The 17,314-nt window shown below is 44.3% G+C and overlaps 1 protein-coding gene across 1 annotated transcript in view; it reads right to left on the minus strand.

The window, feature by feature from the left end:
• The window catches only part of URB2 (URB2 ribosome biogenesis homolog), a 191,995-nt gene that overhangs the window by 54,077 nt on the left and 120,604 nt on the right, over window positions 1–17,314 (minus strand). The window contains exons 5-6 of the mRNA XM_077486575.1: window positions 15,850–16,010; window positions 13,252–13,362 (exon numbers count right to left, since the gene is read on the minus strand). Coding sequence (XP_077342701.1) covers window positions 13,252–13,362; window positions 15,850–16,010 — 272 coding nt within the window. The remainder of the gene's footprint in view (window positions 1–13,251; window positions 13,363–15,849; window positions 16,011–17,314) is intronic.

The raw sequence follows: 17,314 nt of genomic DNA on the forward strand, positions 1-17,314 counted from the left end.
TGACGACATTACCCAGATCAGCCCAAGGAGGAGGTTGGTCCCCGGTGTTGCTGCCTACTCCGAGAAGGTGACGTTGATGATGACGTGTCTAGTGATGTCACGTGGGTGCCCACAAGAGAGGAAGAGGAGGGGAGTTCAGAGGGATATATGGACCAGCAGAAAGGGAGGAGAAGCAGGAATAACTTACATTGCACAGGAGGGACAAAGCAGACTGCAAATGTATCAGGAGCGAGTCATCGGCCATGTACGGTCCCATCTGGCGCTCCCAGGACACCGGCACATGGCTCCGAAGTGTGGGCTTTTTTTAACGTGTCCGCTGCTGACAATAGCGTTGCCATCTGCAATCTTTGCAGTCAACGCATTAGTCACGGTAAGCCCAACACTCACCTAGGGACGACCGCCTTAAGAAGGCACATGAGCAGCCATCACCGAGCCGAGTGGGAGAAACGGAACACACAAAGCCACACTGCAGGCTCTCACCGTCCAGCCTCGTCTTCTACTTCTCCTTCTCTCTCCACACAATTGTCCTCCACTCCACCTTCCATCATGCCAAGCTCGCGTTTTTCTGCAAAGGCAGGCTTCCGTGGGCCTAATGTTCGAGCGTAAAAAAATGATGACGCCGGATAACCCTCTTGCCCAACGGTTGACGGCTGGCTTGTCAGAACTCATAGCCCGCCAACTACTGCCATATAAACTGGTGGACTCGGAGGCCTTTCGCAAATTTGTGGCCATTGGAACACCACAATGGAAGGTCCCAGGAAGGAAGTATTTCTCAGAGAAGGGCATCCCAGAGCTATATGGCCATGTTCAGCGGCAAGTGAATGTATCTCTGGCACACAGTGTCGGTGCCAAGATACATCTGACCACAGACACGTGGTCTAGCAAACACGGGCAGGGAAGGTATATCACTTTTACTGCCCACTGGGTGAACCTTCTGATGGCTGTCAAGCATGTAACCCGTGGCACCCATGTAGATTTGGTTTTACCGCCACGGATTGCATGCAGGGCTGACTCTTCTTCTCCTCCTCTTCCTACTCCATCCTCCTCCCTCTCCTCCTCAGCTGACTCCTCCTTTTCCGCTGCTAGCGTCTCTTCCGCTGCGCCGCCCAAGCTCCCCAGAACCTATTCGACATGCCAGGTGAGACGTTGCCATGTCGTGCTGCGTCTGTTGTGCCTGGAAGCAAAGAGCCACACTGGCCCGGCACTACTTTCAGCTTTGCGTTCACAGGCAGATCAGTGGCTAACACTGCTCAATTTGACAGTTGGTAAAGTGGTGTGTGACAACGGTGCCAATCTGCTTAGCGCATTGAAACAGGGCAAAATCACGCATGTGCCATGCATGGCACACGTCTTAAACATGGTCGTGCAGGGATTCCTTGTCAAATACCCTGGGGTCCAAGACATCTTGTGGCAGGCAAGGAAAATCTCGGCCCATTTCAGAAGAAGATCTTACTCGGCCATGGCTCGCCTTGCTGACATTCAGCGGCGACACAATCTGCCGGTCAGACGTCTTATTTGCGATTGCCCGACGCGATGGAACTCAACCTTCTATATGCTTGATAGGCTGCTCCAGCAGAAACGTGCAGTTAACGTCTACCTGTATGAACTCTGTGGCAGGACCGGTTCTGGGGAGCTGTTTTTTTTTTCACTGCGCCAGTGGCTGCTCATGCGCGACGCATGCAGACTTCTGCGCCCATTTGAGGAGATCACCAAACTGGTCAGTCACAGCCATGGCGCCATCAGTGACACGGTACCTTATGCCTTCTTTATGGAGCGTGCATTGCGTCGTGTCATTGATCAAGCTGTGGAGGAGCAGGAGCGGGAAGATGAGGAAGTCGCAATGCTGGATGAATTCCCAGGGGGGGGCTACTCTATCTGAGACAAGTGAACAACACTAGTCTGAAGAGTAGTCAGAGGAGGATGGTGCCGGGGCGGATGAGGAGGAGCAAGAAGAGCATGCTTTAAACCTTTCTGGGATCCCTGTTGTGCGTGGATGGGGAGAGGAGAATGAAGAGGACGACATTATCCTGGATGATGAGCAGGAGCCAGGCCACCACCCCGCTTCCACTTTAGTGCAAATGGGGGCCTTCATACTCCAGTGTTTTAATAGGGACCCCGTATAAAAAGCATAAGGGTCAAGAACCAGTACTGGGTGGCAACGTACTTAGACCCCCGGTACAAACACAAAATGGCGGAAATGTTACCGCCGTCACAGAGGGCTGTCAGAATGCAGCACTTCCAGGCCTTGCTTCGAGAAATGCTGCATTCTGCTTTTGCGTGCGCTGGCAGAGGAGCAATTCCCACTCCCAGAGAAGGAGTTGCGGGTACCAATCCAACAGCGCCTGCAAGAAGAGGCCGGTTTGAAGATGTGTTGGTGACTTCGGATATGAGGTCATTCTTTCAGCCGACCCATCGACAGGTGTCATCCGGATCCAGCATCAGGGAACGCCTAGACTGTCAGGTGTCCGACTACATCGGGTTAACGGCCGATGTGGACGCTCTGAGGAGTGATGAACCCCTGGACTACTGGGTGGGCAGGCTTGACCTCTGGCCAGAGCTTGCCCAATTTGCAATCGAACTGTTGGCTTGCCCCTCATCCAGTGTCCTGTCCGAAAGGACGTTCAGCGCAGCAGGGGGGATCGTGACCGATAAGCGTACTCGCCTAGCTCACGACAGTGTTAACTACCTCACATTTCTAAAAATGAATGAGGCATGGATCTCCGAGGAATTCAAAACATGTGACCAGTAGACCATGTATATGTCTATAAACAATTTTTTTAATCAAGCACAGAGACCTTCTTTCTTCATTTGGCTCACTTCCTTGTCCAAAAAAAGCACACCGTACTATATTCCCGTACCCTCCTCTTTGAAGAGGTTGAGCGGTGTCATATTTCTACTGGGGCTGCTTATTATGAGGGGCTCCCACCATCCCTGTGCTGTGCTGACATCCTCCTGGGGCTGTACCTCTGCTGTGCATATTTTGAGGTGCTCCCACCATCCCTGTGCTATGCTCATTATGAGGGGCTCCCACCATCCCTGTGCTGTGCAGACTTACTCCTGGGGCTGCTTATTATGAGGGGCCCCCACCTTCCCTGTGCTATGCTGACATCTTCCTGGGGCTGCTTATTATGAGGGGCTCCCACCATCCCTGTGCTATGCTGACATCCTCCTGGGGCTGCTTATTATGAGGGGCTCCCACCATCCCTGTTCTATGCTGACATCCTCCTGGGGCTGCTTATTATGAGGGGCTCCCACCATCCCTTTGCTATGCTCATTATGAGGGGCTCCCACCATCCCTGTGCTATGCTGACTTCCTCCTGGGGCTGCTTACGGTGCTGCTGTCAGTGCTGTATATCACGGTGCTGGTGTGAGTGCTTTATGTCACGCTGCTGATGTCAGTGCTCTCTATCACGGTGCTGCTGTCAGTGCTGTATATCACAGTGCTGGTGTGAGTGCTTTATGTCACGGTGCTGCTGTCAGTGCTGTATATCACGGTGCTGGTGTGAGTGCTTTATGTAACGCTGCTGATGTCAGTGCTCTGTATCACGGTGCTGTTGTCAGATCACTCTATCACGGTGCAGGTGTCATTGCTGTATGTCACGCTACTAGTGATCATCTCCTGCACCCTCTTCTTTGCCTACCCTGGTCCCTGACCTTCCCTCTCCTCCATTGCCTTCATGCGCTCCACAGTCCTGAATTGTCACAACAATTTCCCATATAAAAAAAGAATGCTTGTAGTTGTCGATCCCAGATTCACCTCATACATGTGTTATGTCATTGGCCATGTGGTGGGACTTTGTTTGCACAGCTATTAATTATTTTGTGGCTGCAAATTTGACCTGTAGGTTTGCGAAGTTCGCCTCCCATTGAAGTCAATGGGGCCCTCCGCGAACGTTCCGGTTCGCGAACTATCGGCCGCGTTCGCGGTCCGCGTTCGCGAAACGTCCCGTCGGAAGTTCGTCCATCACTAGTGATTAGCAGTCAGTATTGCATTGTATATCCCTGTATGTTGTGGTCGTTCAGGTGCTTATATAATAGTTTCTTGAAACTCTCAATGCCCCTCGCTGAGACCACCGCCTGTGGAATGGAATTCCACAACCTTGCCGGTCTTACAGTAAAGAACCCTCTACGTGGTTTAAGGTTAAACCTCTTTTCTTCTAATTTTAATGAGTGGCCACAAGTCTTGTTAGACTCCCTTTTGCGAAAAGTTTTATACCTATTGTGGGGTCACCAGTATGGTATTTGTATATTGAAATCATATCCCCTCTCATTGCGTCTCTTCTCCAGAGAGAATAAGTTCAGTGCTCGCAACCTTTCCTTGTAACTAATATCCTCCAGACCCTTTATCAGCTTTGTTGCCCTTCTTTGTACTCGCTCCATTTCCAGTACATCCTTCCTGAGGACTGGTGCCCAGAACTGGACAGCATACTCTAGCTGCGGCCGGACCAGAGTCTTTTAGAGCGGGAGAATTATCGTTTTATCTCTGTAGTTGATCCCCTTTTTAATGCATGCCAATATTCTGTTTGCTTTGTTAGCAGCAGCTTGGCATTGCATGCCATTGCTGAGCCTATCATCTACTAGGACCCCCAGGTCCTTTTCCATCCTAGATTCCCCCAGAGGTTCTCCCCCCAGTGTACAGATTGCATTCCTATTTTTGCCACCCAAATGCATTATTTTACATTTTTATACATTAAACCTCATTTGCCATGTAGTTGCCCACTCCATTAATTTGTTCATATCTTTTTGCAATGTTTCCACATTCTGCAGAGAAGTTATTGCCCTGCTTAGCTTAGTATTGTCTGCAAATACAGAGATTGAACGGTTTACCCAATCCTCCAGGTCATTTATGAACAAATTAAATAGGATTGGTCCCAGCACAGAACCCTGGGGGACCCCACTACCCACCCCTGACGAGTCCGAGTACTCCCCATTTATCAACTCTGAACTCGCCCCCTTGTAGCCAGTTTTCAATCCATGTACTCACCTTATGGTCCATGCCAAAGGAACTTATTTTGTACAGTAAACATTTATGGGGAACTGTGTCAAATGCTTTTAAAAAATCCAGATACACCACGTCTATGGGCCTTCCTTTATCTAGCTGGCAACTCACCTCCTCATAGAAGGTTAGAATGATTCTTCATGAATCCATGCTGATTACTGCTAATGATACCGTTCTCATTACTAAAATCTTGTATATAGTCCCTCATCATCCCCTCCAAGAGTTTACATTCTATAGATGTTAGGCTAACTGGTCTGTAATTCCCAGGTATGTATTTTGGGCCCTTTTTAAATATTGCTGCTACATTGGTTTTTCTCCAAGCAGCTTGTACCATTCCAGTCAGTAGACTGTCAGTAAAAATGAGGAACAATGGTCTGGCAATTACTTGACTGAGTTCCCCAAGTACCCCCGGGTGCAAGCCATCTGGTCCCGGTGGTTTATCAATGATAAGTTTCCCAAGTCTAATTTTAATTCTGTCCTCTGTTAACCATGGAGGCGTTTCCTGCGATGTGTCTTGAGGATAAACACTGCAGTTTTGCTTTCCCTGCATTAAAGTGGATGTAAAGCCTCACATATACCCAGTGAAATGCACAGCCTCAGATTATACACAGCGATGAAACAAATCTCCCTACATAAGATTTACATGCATATCTGCTGTCAATATTCTTTACAATGTTCAGATCGGGTTAAGAGATTTTCTCTTCCTGTTCAGCACTGGAAGTGAAGCCTGGGCATACAGCCAAGACAGCTGATTGGAGGAAAGGCACACACCCCCTCTCCTCATAGGTAGAGACTTTCAGAATTGTTCATTGATTAGTTCAGCTCTCTGCTAATATATTTATAGCAACCTCCCAAACACAAAATACAGGCTGCTTTTATCTCATTTGACGGAGAACTTGTCAGAAGTTATCAGGCTGAAGAAGATAGAAGAAAGGAGCAGGAGAAAGCCACGGGACTCTTTGAAGAGAGATAAGAAAAAACTGCAGATATGTGTCCAGCTCAAATTTCATGAATTGGGTTTACATCCACTTTAAGGTAAAGAAAAAAAGCTTATATTTGCTTACCCCTCCAAAAATGTACCCAAGTCCTTTCTGGATACAGCACATGCCTGTGTGCAGCAGTGTTGCTTTCTCACCCTCTTCTCACAGGACACAGGGGCAACAGTGGGAGTCATTGGCTCCTGTTGCTGTAAATCAAATCCTGTGGAGGGAGCAGGAGATTGGGCCGAGATGCTCTGCGTGCATCTATGCACGTACACAGCCCGGCTCAGAAGCGCTCCTGCACAAGTGTCCCCACGGGACACAGCATGCTATGGGGCAGTCAGAGAAGAGGAAGACCCCAGAAGAGGGGGTATGGGGCTGTTCTGTGCAATAGTATTGCACAGAGCAGGTAAGTATAACATGTTTATTATTTTAGGTAAAGAAAAAAGCCTTTACGAAGCTGACTAGTGTCCAAAGACATTGAGATTCGTTCTGTCTTAGGCAAGTATGTTTCCAAAGTACCCATGCTGTTTATCCAATGCAACTAATATTCCCTTTGACTTATTATTGGTTGAATAAACCCAGGTTTGAACATTTATTTCAATATTCATTTCTCATTTAAAAACGCTTAGATTTAGTTAAATATTAGCGAGAGTTGATGGACAAATCTAATATCTCACAGCACTGTCCTAATTGAGAGCTTGCAGGTGTGAAAGATAAACCCACAAGGTTAATAAGTAAACTTGAAAGCAAGACAGGAAATCATTATATTGAGCAATTTCTTGCAGGAGAACTATATAATGTGTTTTAAACGTAAATGAGTAAATAATGCTACGTATATTTAAAGAGATGCAACACCACACAGTGTAAATCTGAAAAACACCTTTTACGTATCTTTGCAGAAGAAAATAAGTTAAATGTAGTTTACAAAATTAACCACTAGATGTCAGAACTGATCCAGCTGATAGAGACATAAAAAAACTGAATGTGATGAAGCATTACATGTCCTGATAAATTTATGTAGGTTTATGTAGGTTGTGGTCTAAAATCATCCTTAATAGGCGACGTACGGATCCTATGCGGATTATACGTCCTTGATTTTGGTGTATGAACAGATTCACACCCACATAACTGATCTAGAGGTTGCTCCACCAGAACTTTAAAATTCCAACCTGATATCTGAATAAGTTCCAGAGTTAACTTTAAAACACATTAAATTTATCTTATGGATTCCTTAAAATATATAGTTTACCTTTTGCAAAAATTACAAGGTCAGAATGTGTTAATCTTTAACAACTGGTACAACTGGCCGTAATCATCTTTGACAGCTTTTGGGAGATTTGGATATGGCAACCCTCAAATTTAAATGCCCAACAAATATTTTTCTTAGTTTAAAATATACTGACTGCAGAATATCACGTCTGTTTAGAGAGAAACCTTTTGGTATGATCACCCTGTGTGCTCTATTTTATGTTTTACCCTTGTCTTGTAAATGAACAGCATGCTATATTTTTTGTCATGTAAAGCCTAAATCAGATTTAAGGTCAGGAAATGTTTATTTAAAATATTCCTTTACAGAGCCAATGGAAACTAGAAGAGGCATGGTGAGGAGCCAGGGCAGCAGGCACAGCTGGGTAGTGTGCGGAGAGGCGGCCATTCAGGGTACAAGCACAACCAATTCCTGTAGGCTGTTGCCAGAATTTACCCCCAAGTGTTACTAAACCTAAAAACATTGTTTTTACCTTAATGCATTGTTTGCAAGAAGGTAACCAAAAAAAAACAAGTTTTCAGTTTCTCTGTGCCCCCTTCCCCTATGTGAAGGGGAAGAGAGGGGATAAGCGCTGTGCACAGCTGCATCTATTCTCCCCACTTTTCCACTTTACACAGCATTCAAGCAGCAGCACGAGCCATTGGCTCATGTTGCTGTCAATCAGATGCAGTGAAGAGCAAGTGGGGGGTGGGCCTAAGTTCCGTTGCGTAAGTCTATGGAGTGCGGCTCTATAGACACACAGGTCGGGAGTGCGCAGACTACACTATCTCCATAGCCAGTGGCTGGCTATGGTAGTCCTAAAAAGAAGAGGAGGAGGAGCCAAGATCACCTCCAGGGACCTCAGAAGAGGAGGATCAGGGCCACTCTGTGCAATACCACTGCACAGAGTAGGTAAGTATAACATGTTTGTTATTTTAACCACTTAACAACCGGCCCATAGCCGAATGACGGCTACAGGGCGGTTGTTTAACTCTGGGAGGACGTCATATGACGTCCTCCCAGCATTCCGCTCTCACGCGCCCCCTGGGGCGTGCACTCGAGAGCATCCGTGACCGCCGGGTCCTGTGGATCACGGATCATCACGGCCATTTACCCCGTGATCGCTCCGTCAAATGACGGAGTGATCACTTGTAAACAAACCGGCGTCATGTTATGACGCCGGTTTCTCCCTCCCCCTCTCTGTACCAATCGGTACAGCAGAGGGGGACGAGATCGGTGTCAGCAGCGTTGTGGGCTGCATCTGCAGTGCCCACATCGCTGCTCACCGAAATTTAACCCCTCAATTCCCTGCCAATACTCTGCCAATACCCTGCAACACTCTGCCAATACCCTGCAACACCTGCCAATACCCTGCAACACCTGCCAATACTCTGCAACACCCGCCAATACCCTGCAACACTCTGCAATGCCCTGCAACACTCTGCAACACCCTGCAATAACCTGCAATGCTCTGCAACACCCGCCAATACCCTGCAATGCTCTGCAACGCCATACTCTAAGATACCCAGCTTTACTCTGAGATACCCTGCAATACCCAGCCATAGACATCCCCCCCTCCCGCCGCCTTCCGGTGCTTCTACCGACTCGCCAATACGATCAAAGCCAGAATCTTTTTTTTTTTTTTTCAGGCTTCCCAGCTTAGAGGTGAGATGCGGGGTCTTATTGACCCCATATCTCACTGTAAAGAGGACCTGTCATGCCATATTCCTATTACAAGGGATGTTTACATTCCTTGTAATAGGAATAAAAGTGATCAAAAAATGTATTTTGGGGGAAAAAAAATGTCAAACTAAAATAAATAAAGTAAAATGAACAATAAAATTATTATTTTTTTTTTAAAGCGCCCCTGTCCCCATGTGCTCGCATGCAAAAGCGAACGCATACGTAAGTCCCGCCCACATATGAAAACGGTGTTCAAGCCACACATGTGAGGTATCGCTGCGAACGTTAGAGTGAGAGCAATAATTCTAGCCCTAGACCTCCTCTGTAACTCAAAATATATAACCAGTAAAAAAAAATGAAATCGTCGCCTTTGGAGATTTTTAAGTAGCGACATTTGGCGCCATTCCATGAGCGTGTGCAATTTTGAAGAGTGACATGTTAGGTATCTGTTTACTCAGCGTAACTTCATCTTTCACATTATGCAAAAATTGGGCTAACTTTACTGTTTTTTTTTTTTTTTTTTTTTTTTTAAGCACAAAACCTTTTTTTATCCAAAAAAAAAAGCATTTGAAAAATTGCTGCGCAAATACCGTGCGAGATAAAAAGTTGCAACGACCACCATTGTATTCTCCAGGGTGTTTGCTAAAAAAACATATATAATGTTTTGGGATTCTATGTAATTTTCTAGCAAATAAATGATGATTTTTACATGTAGGAGAGACATGCCAGTATTGGCCTGGGTGCTCCAGAACGCCTGATGGCGCTCCCTGCATGTTGGGCCTCTGTATGTGGCCACACTGTGTAAAAGTCTCACACATGTGGTATCGCCGTACTCGGGAGTAATAGCAGAATGTGTTTTGGGGTGTAATTTGTGGTATGCATATGCTGTGTGTGAGAAATAAACTGATAATATGACAATTTTGTTTAAAAAAAAAAAAAAATAAAGTAAAAAAAAATCTTGATTTTGCAAAGAATTGTGGGAAAAAATGACAACTTCAAAAAACTCATCATGCCTCTTACTAAATACCTTGGAATGTCTTCTTTCCAAAAAGGGGTAATTTGGGGGGTATTTGTACTTTTCTGGCATGTTAGGGTCTCAAGAATTGAAATAGGCCGTCAGTACTTCAGGTATGATCAATTTTCAGATATTGGCACCATAGCTTGTGGACTCTATAACTTCCACAAAGACCAAATAATATCCACCAATTTGTACTTATTTTTACCAAAGATATGTAGTAGTATAATTTTGGCCAAAATTTATGAAGAAAAAATTACTAATCTGCTAAATTTTATAACAGAAACAAAGAAAAATTCATTTTTTTACAGAATTTTCTGTATTTTTTTCTTTTTATAGCACAAAAAATAAAAAACTGAGCGGTGATTAAATACCACCAAAAGAAAGCTCTATTTGTGTGAAAAAAAGGACAAACATTTCATATGGGTACAGTGTTGCATGACTGAGTAATTGTTATTCAAATTGTGAGAGCACCAAAAGCTGAAAATTGGTCTGGTTATTAAGGGTGTTTAAGTGCCCATTGGTCAAGTGGTTAATAAAAAAAAATTACTTTAGTAACACTTTAAGCTGCACAGGCAGCAGCTGGAGGTGTACACATACACATGCAACAGCAAGATTTATACCTCCCTATTCTCTTCAGTGAACACTACTGAATGTGACCCTATCAAGTGAGTCATGCGGCAACTGCCCAGCAACTGTTCCACCCAAATGCAGTGCAGTAGTGCAGCATTTACATAAATAGTAAGAAAGGGAGGAAAAAGTTCTGGACAACCGCACTCGGAAAAATGTTTTTTGCTTTTTATTAAAAAATCAGGATCACAAAAATACAGACAACAGCAAAGCGATACAAAGAAGCTGACGTGTTTCACACTAAAGATAGTGCTTACTCATAGATTAAATTCAGAGTATGTAAACAATAAAAAAGGGAGGACAGACCATATTGGCCACATAAAGGATGATGAAGGGAATCTGGTTACTAAGGATGGAGAGATTGCAAATGTATTGCATTTATTCTTCTCCTCAGTCTTCACGAGAGAATCAGGGGCCCTCAGTAACCAAAACTGTAATGTTCATCCTCATGACACGTCACAGGAAGCACCCCCATGGCGAACGGAGGACAGAATTAGAAATAGACTTGAAAAACTTGACACTAATAAGTCACTGAGACCCGAAGGTCTTTAAGGAACTCAGTCAAGTAATTGCCAGACAATTGTTCCTAATTTTTACTGACAGTCTACTGACTGGAATGGTACCAGTGATTGGAGAAAAGCCGATGTAGCACCAATATTTAAAAAAGGGCCAAGATACATCCCTGGGAATTACAGACCAGTTAGCCCAACATCAATTGTATGCAAGCTCTTGGAGGGGGATGATAAGGACTATTTACAGTTTAGTAATGACAATGGTATCATTAGCAGTAATCAGCATGAATTGATGAAGAATCGTTCTTGATAAACCAATCTATTAACCTTCTATGAGGAGGTGAGCTGCCATCTAGATAAAGGAAGGCATATAGCTTTGGTGTATCTGGATTTTGCAAAAGCATTTGATACAGTTCCCCATAAACGTTTACTGTACAAAGTAAGTTCCATTGGCATGGACCATAGGGTAAGTACATGGATTGAAACCTGTCTACAGGGGCGAGTTCAGAGTGTGGTGATAAATGGGGAGTACTCAGAATAGTCCGGGGTGAAAAGTGGGGTCCCCCAGGCTTCTGTCCTTGGACCAATCCTTTTTAATTTATTAAATTCATTTTTTTTTTTTTAACAGGTTACCAGTTTTGAGTTACAGAGGAGGTCCAGGGCTAGAATTATTGCTCTCGCTCTAACGATTGCAGCAATACCAGGTTTAAACACCAATTTCATATGTGGGCGCTACTCGTGTATGCGTTCGCTTCTGCGCGCAAGCTCGTCGGGACAGGGCGCTTTACATTTTTTATTTTTTTTTTTGCTTATTTATTTTGCTTTTTATTTTGACACTGTCCTTTTAAAAAAAAAAATAAAAATTGTGTCACTTTTTAACAACCATTGTAAAAGAAAAAAAGCATGACAGGACCTCTTAAATATGAGCTCTGGGGTGAAAAAGACCTCAGATCTCATATTCACAATAAAATGCAATAACAAAAAAAAAAAAAATCATTGCTGATGGCTGATAATTATACAGCGATCCGTGCTATAAATATTCACTGAATACTGTGTAAATGTAACTGGCAGGGAAGGGGTTAACACTAGGGGCCGATCAAGGGGTTAAATGTGTGTTCCCTCAGTGTGATCTAACTGTATGGGGGATGGGAATGACTAGGGGAAGAGACAGATAGTTGTTCCTCTCCCCTGACAGCACAGGGATTTGTCCGTTTACACACACAAATCCCCATGCTGGCTCTCCTGCACGCGATCGCAGCCACGTACAGTGGGCATCTCCAGCGGGGCGCGACCTCTTGGGCAAAGCTGTACCCGTATGGGATTTCACCTAGGAGAGCCATTCTGCAGTAGTAAAAGTATGTGAGCCGGTCATAGGGAATCGGTTAATCAAAGTATGCTGTTCTTCTGAACAATGACTGAAACTACCCATTTTAGAGAGAAATGCGCTATACCCAGCATGTACAACATTTGCTGCCTTCATCCTTAACCACTTCCCACCGGGAGAATGTTCATTGACGTCCCCCAGTTTCAGTGGTTATACCAGAATGAGGCCTTCACCTACCGGCATCATTTCAGAATGTATATTTTCAGCTGACGATTCTCTTTCACGCAGAAGTGATCCATGGGTGGCGAAAAGGGGTTCCCCCCCCCCCCCCCGAGCCCATACAATCACCTGGGAGTGATGCGGCTGACGACAATGGCCCAAGATGCAATGGTCTGTCAGGAGTCCAGAAACTCATTGACCTTTTTACACGCTAATTACAAGCAAGCAGTTTACAGGCGACAATGGTTTTGTTTAATAGCCATTCAAACCTCTTTCGTGTCAATTTGTGTGCATGTTATCAGACCAAAATCACCAGGGTATGTAAACTTTTGATCAGGGTCATTTGGGTAGTTTCTGTTGCCATTATGATTTTAAAAAAGAGTGAACACAGTTGATTGGTAATAAATGGTGTCAGCAAAACACTAACCATTAGAGAAAGAGATGGTTTTGTGTTATTCATATTCTCTGAAAAATGGCCAAGAAATCATAAATTCTGCCAGGATATGTAAACTTATGAGCACAACTGTACATCATATAATCAGTGATAGCATTGCTAATTTAAACATGTATTTATAGATTTGCACACAACACACAGATACAGAAAATATAGTAGCAGATTAATATATATAACACTACTCACAACAAGTGCTGTCATAATCTGAGAGGTGGTAAACCAGAACACTTTCCCCTTGTCTTCTTCTAAAGGACAGTTAAGTAGCAGCTTGGTTATTGCGATGCCAGCAACAATTTCCTGTAACAAAAATAAATAATCATAACCCGTTTATATAGTCAAATTTGGATTTTTATTACAGGTGATCAGATTATCAAAAATGTGATCCGCTATCAATTCATTGGGTCCCGTTTCACCAATTTGCATGCAATGCCAAGCTGCTGCAAGCAAAGCCTAAGGAATATTGGTATGCATTAAAAAGGGGATTCACTCCAGGAGACAAAACAATATTTCTCGCACTCTACAAGACTCTGGTCAGGCCGCACCTGGAGTATGCCATCCAGTTCTGGGCACCAGTCCTCAGGAGGGGTGTGCTGGAACTGGAGAGAGTCCAAAGATGGGCAACAAAACTAATTAAGGGACTGGAGGATCTCAGCTATAGGGAAAGACTACAAGATTGAACTTATTCTCTCTGGAGAGGATATATGATATCAACGTTCAAATACCGTAACTGGTGACCCAAGCATAGGGAAAAAAAAAGGGAATTTAAAAAGACACGTGGCCATTCACTAAAATTAGAAGAGAAGCGGTTTAACCTTAAACTTCATAGAGGGTTCTTTACTGTCAGAGCGGTAAGGATGTGGAATTCTCTTCCACAAACAGTGGTATCAGTGGCGAGCATCTATGATTTCAAAAAACTATTAGACGGGTACCTTAACAACCACAACATACAGTGGTATACAATGTACTATTAACATAATAGCACACACAGCTTGAACTGGGTGGGCTTGTGTCTTTTTTCAACCTCACCAAGTGCCGTTTTTATTGGCATATAACACGCACCTTTTTACCCTGAAAACAGAGGGTAAACTGTGCCTGCGTGTTATCTGTGTTTTTAACCAAGGGGGGAGGGAGGTCCGTCCACCTCTCCTGGCCCTGGGACAGTGCTGCCAGGATTAATCCAGATAATACTGCCAGCCCCCTCCCACACACCGCTCCCCCCATGCCACTATATGTCAATTCAAACCCCTCCACCAATGCCGCTCTCCTCCTCCCGCTCCGCCCCCTCCTCAAGTGTAGCTTTTGATTGGAGGAGAGCGGTCATGTGGCTGCCCATGAATAAGAGGAGAGCAATCACCGGGTCCGCGGCGCCAATGAAGGTGTTCAACAAATCCAAAAGGGACACAGGAGGAGCGATGCAAAAGAAGGGGCCGGCAGCGATGGCAATGCAGGTATTTAATGGCTCCAATCCAGAGCATGCTGGCAATGCCATCCCAGGATGCTGGGAATCTCCAGGGAGTGCAGAGGGGAGAGGGGGGCTTTATAATCAAAGGGCTCAGTGTACCATGCAGGGTGCTCAGTGTTTTATGCAGGGGTTTCAGGGGTCTGTGGAAAGTTTTTTTTTTTTCCTGAAACGTCCCTCTTAAAGTTAAGGTGCATGTTATACGCCGATAAATACGGTATGTAACCTCTTAAAGCACTGCATGAGCAGCAACAGAAAGTGTCCAATTGAGGTTACTGCCAATATAGGATGTTCCATTAGTTACTAAGAAAAATATTTGCCCTGATCAAGGCACAAACATGCTCCATCCCCTCTACCTCATGTATTGGTTCTCTAATGCTACTTTCACACTGGGACAGGCGCGGTCCCATCGTTTTAGTGGCGCCAAGTCTGCCGCTAGCAGGGCGGTTTTAACCCCCGCTGGCAGCAGAAAAAGGGTTAAACCCACCCACAAAGCACTGCCCCATTGTTTTCAACGGGAAGGGGCGCTCCTATAGTGCTGCAAAGATCCGGCTTGCATGACCTTTTTGACCGTCCTGCAAGCCCACTGCTCCAGTGTGAAAACCCGAGACAAAGGAGATCCGCTTTACAGGCGCTATTTTTATCGCTGTAGCGCCTGTAAAGCTCCTCTGTGTTAAAGTAGCCTTATGGCTCATCTCAATTTGCAGGCACACGATTTTAACAAAAATCATACAAAGTGACCATTCCACAATATTTTTATTATTCACTGCACCGTCCACTCATGCTCCTCCCACTGACGCATATCAATTGACACTCTTAACCATAGAGTGGAAGAGAGCTGGGGAAGAGAACATTTAGACCCCTTTCACACTGGGGCGGGGGCGTCGTCGGTGGTAAAACTGCACTATTTTTAGCACAGCAGGGCTTTCACATTAGAGAGACAGCAGCGGCTGTCTCAGGGCTCTTTGCAATTACAATTATTGCAATCAGTGAAAGAAGGAAACACATCAGGGGAAAGGGGTTTGTACTATAAATAATAAAGTTAGGGGATTGTCCCTGTGTGTGTGGCTGCAATTTCTATCAATATTTTTACAAAAAAAAAAAAATCCACACAAATAGCATAGATGGCTGCAAAAAATGCACTCAGATTATTTAAATATGTAAATTAGCCATAAAGTTATTGTCAGGTTAAGTGACACATGAGGATGCTGGCCTGGCCATCTAGGCATCAATGAGCAATGGTGATGAAAATGTTAATTGTCAGCAAAAAAAGCACATAAAACAATTTAACTTAAAATTTACACTAGGATAGGAAAAATGGTAACCTTATTGTTGTTTTCCCACAGGTTGCGAACTTCTAGTCCTTGAAGTGTAGATTGTAGGACTGTATTAAATTCTTCACAGCTACAGCGCTCCATCATCTGACTGAATAAGTCATTTAGTTCCCTTTCTAAGCTCTGAACAATCTCATTATTGATCCAGGGACCTAAGACAAGAAAGTATTAGGTAAGTGTACACTAAAAACAAAAGTATTTCTCGCTCTCCCCACATGCACAGTGTATGCACATGGGGAGCAAAAAAACAAAACAAACCAAAGTCAAGGACTGATTTACTAAAACTGGAGAGTCCAAAATCTGGTGCAGCTGTGCATGGTAGGCAATTTAGCTTCTAGCGTCAGCTTGTTCAATTAAAGGGGTTGTAAACCCTTAAGGTTTTCACCTTACTGCATTCTAAGCATTAAGGTGAAAAACCTTCTGTAGTGCAGCACCCCCCCCCCCCATTTTTTTTTACCCGTACCCGATCATTCCAGCCATAGGAACAAGCACAGCAGCTCCAGCCGCTGTCTCGGGTCCTCATTAGGCTGGCTGATGCAAGCACGTTATATACTGCAGACCTTTACATGTTCTGATGTCGCTGTCACTCTAAGTAGACTACAATAAATTTTAAGTGTGAATCACCTCACAAAGTGCAAATAGTGCAATTAAATAAATGCAATTCAGGTAATTGCTGCGATAATAAATGTGCTCATATAATATATATATGCCCAAAAAGAAAAATGCAAAATCCGAGGACATAAAAAATGTGCAAAAAACAATTTTAAAAGACACAGTAGATATGTAAATCATAAATGTTCATAAATTCCCGTTCATGCAGATGCTTTGTGAGCTATAAACAAAGTCCATGCATAAAAGTGACTTCCACAGTGTGTACTGATCCAGTGATTCAATTCAGTGCCAAGCCAGTGCACCACCTGTTTCCCCCAGCCTCTCACCTCCAATACTTGATAAAGAAGCACAATTTAAAAGCCAGAGCTATTTCCTCCACAATCATCCAGTGGCTAGTATCCAGCTGACTTTTTCTTTCCCAGGTTCTCCACCTCTCACATAAGTAAAGAACAGAAGGACAAGGGGGCTCTCATGTGTAGTATCCAGATAAAACGATTTTAATAACAAACAATAGTAACTTACAGTTCAGTAGATAACAGCGAATAGATGTAGTAACAATCCGAACTTCCGGTCTCGGCCGCGACCGGAAGTAACAAGTGCAATACCACAGCTCCTTCCCTGACGCGTTGCGTCACGATCACATGACTTTTTCAAAGGGTCATTACCCTTTGAAAAAGTCATGTGATCGTGACGCAACGCGTCAGGGAAGGAGCTGTGGTATTGCACTTGTTACTTCCGGTCGCGGCCGAGACCGGAAGTTCGGATTGTTACTACATCTATTCGCTGTTATCTACTGAACTGTAAGTTACTATTGTTTGTTATTAAAATCGTTTTATCTGGATAC

This window comes from Lithobates pipiens, unplaced genomic scaffold, assembly GCF_037356315.1.
Source record: "Lithobates pipiens isolate NorthernLeopardFrog02 unplaced genomic scaffold, aLitPip1_a1.2 Scaffold_18, whole genome shotgun sequence".
NCBI classification, from domain to species: Eukaryota; Metazoa; Chordata; class Amphibia; order Anura; family Ranidae; genus Lithobates; species Lithobates pipiens.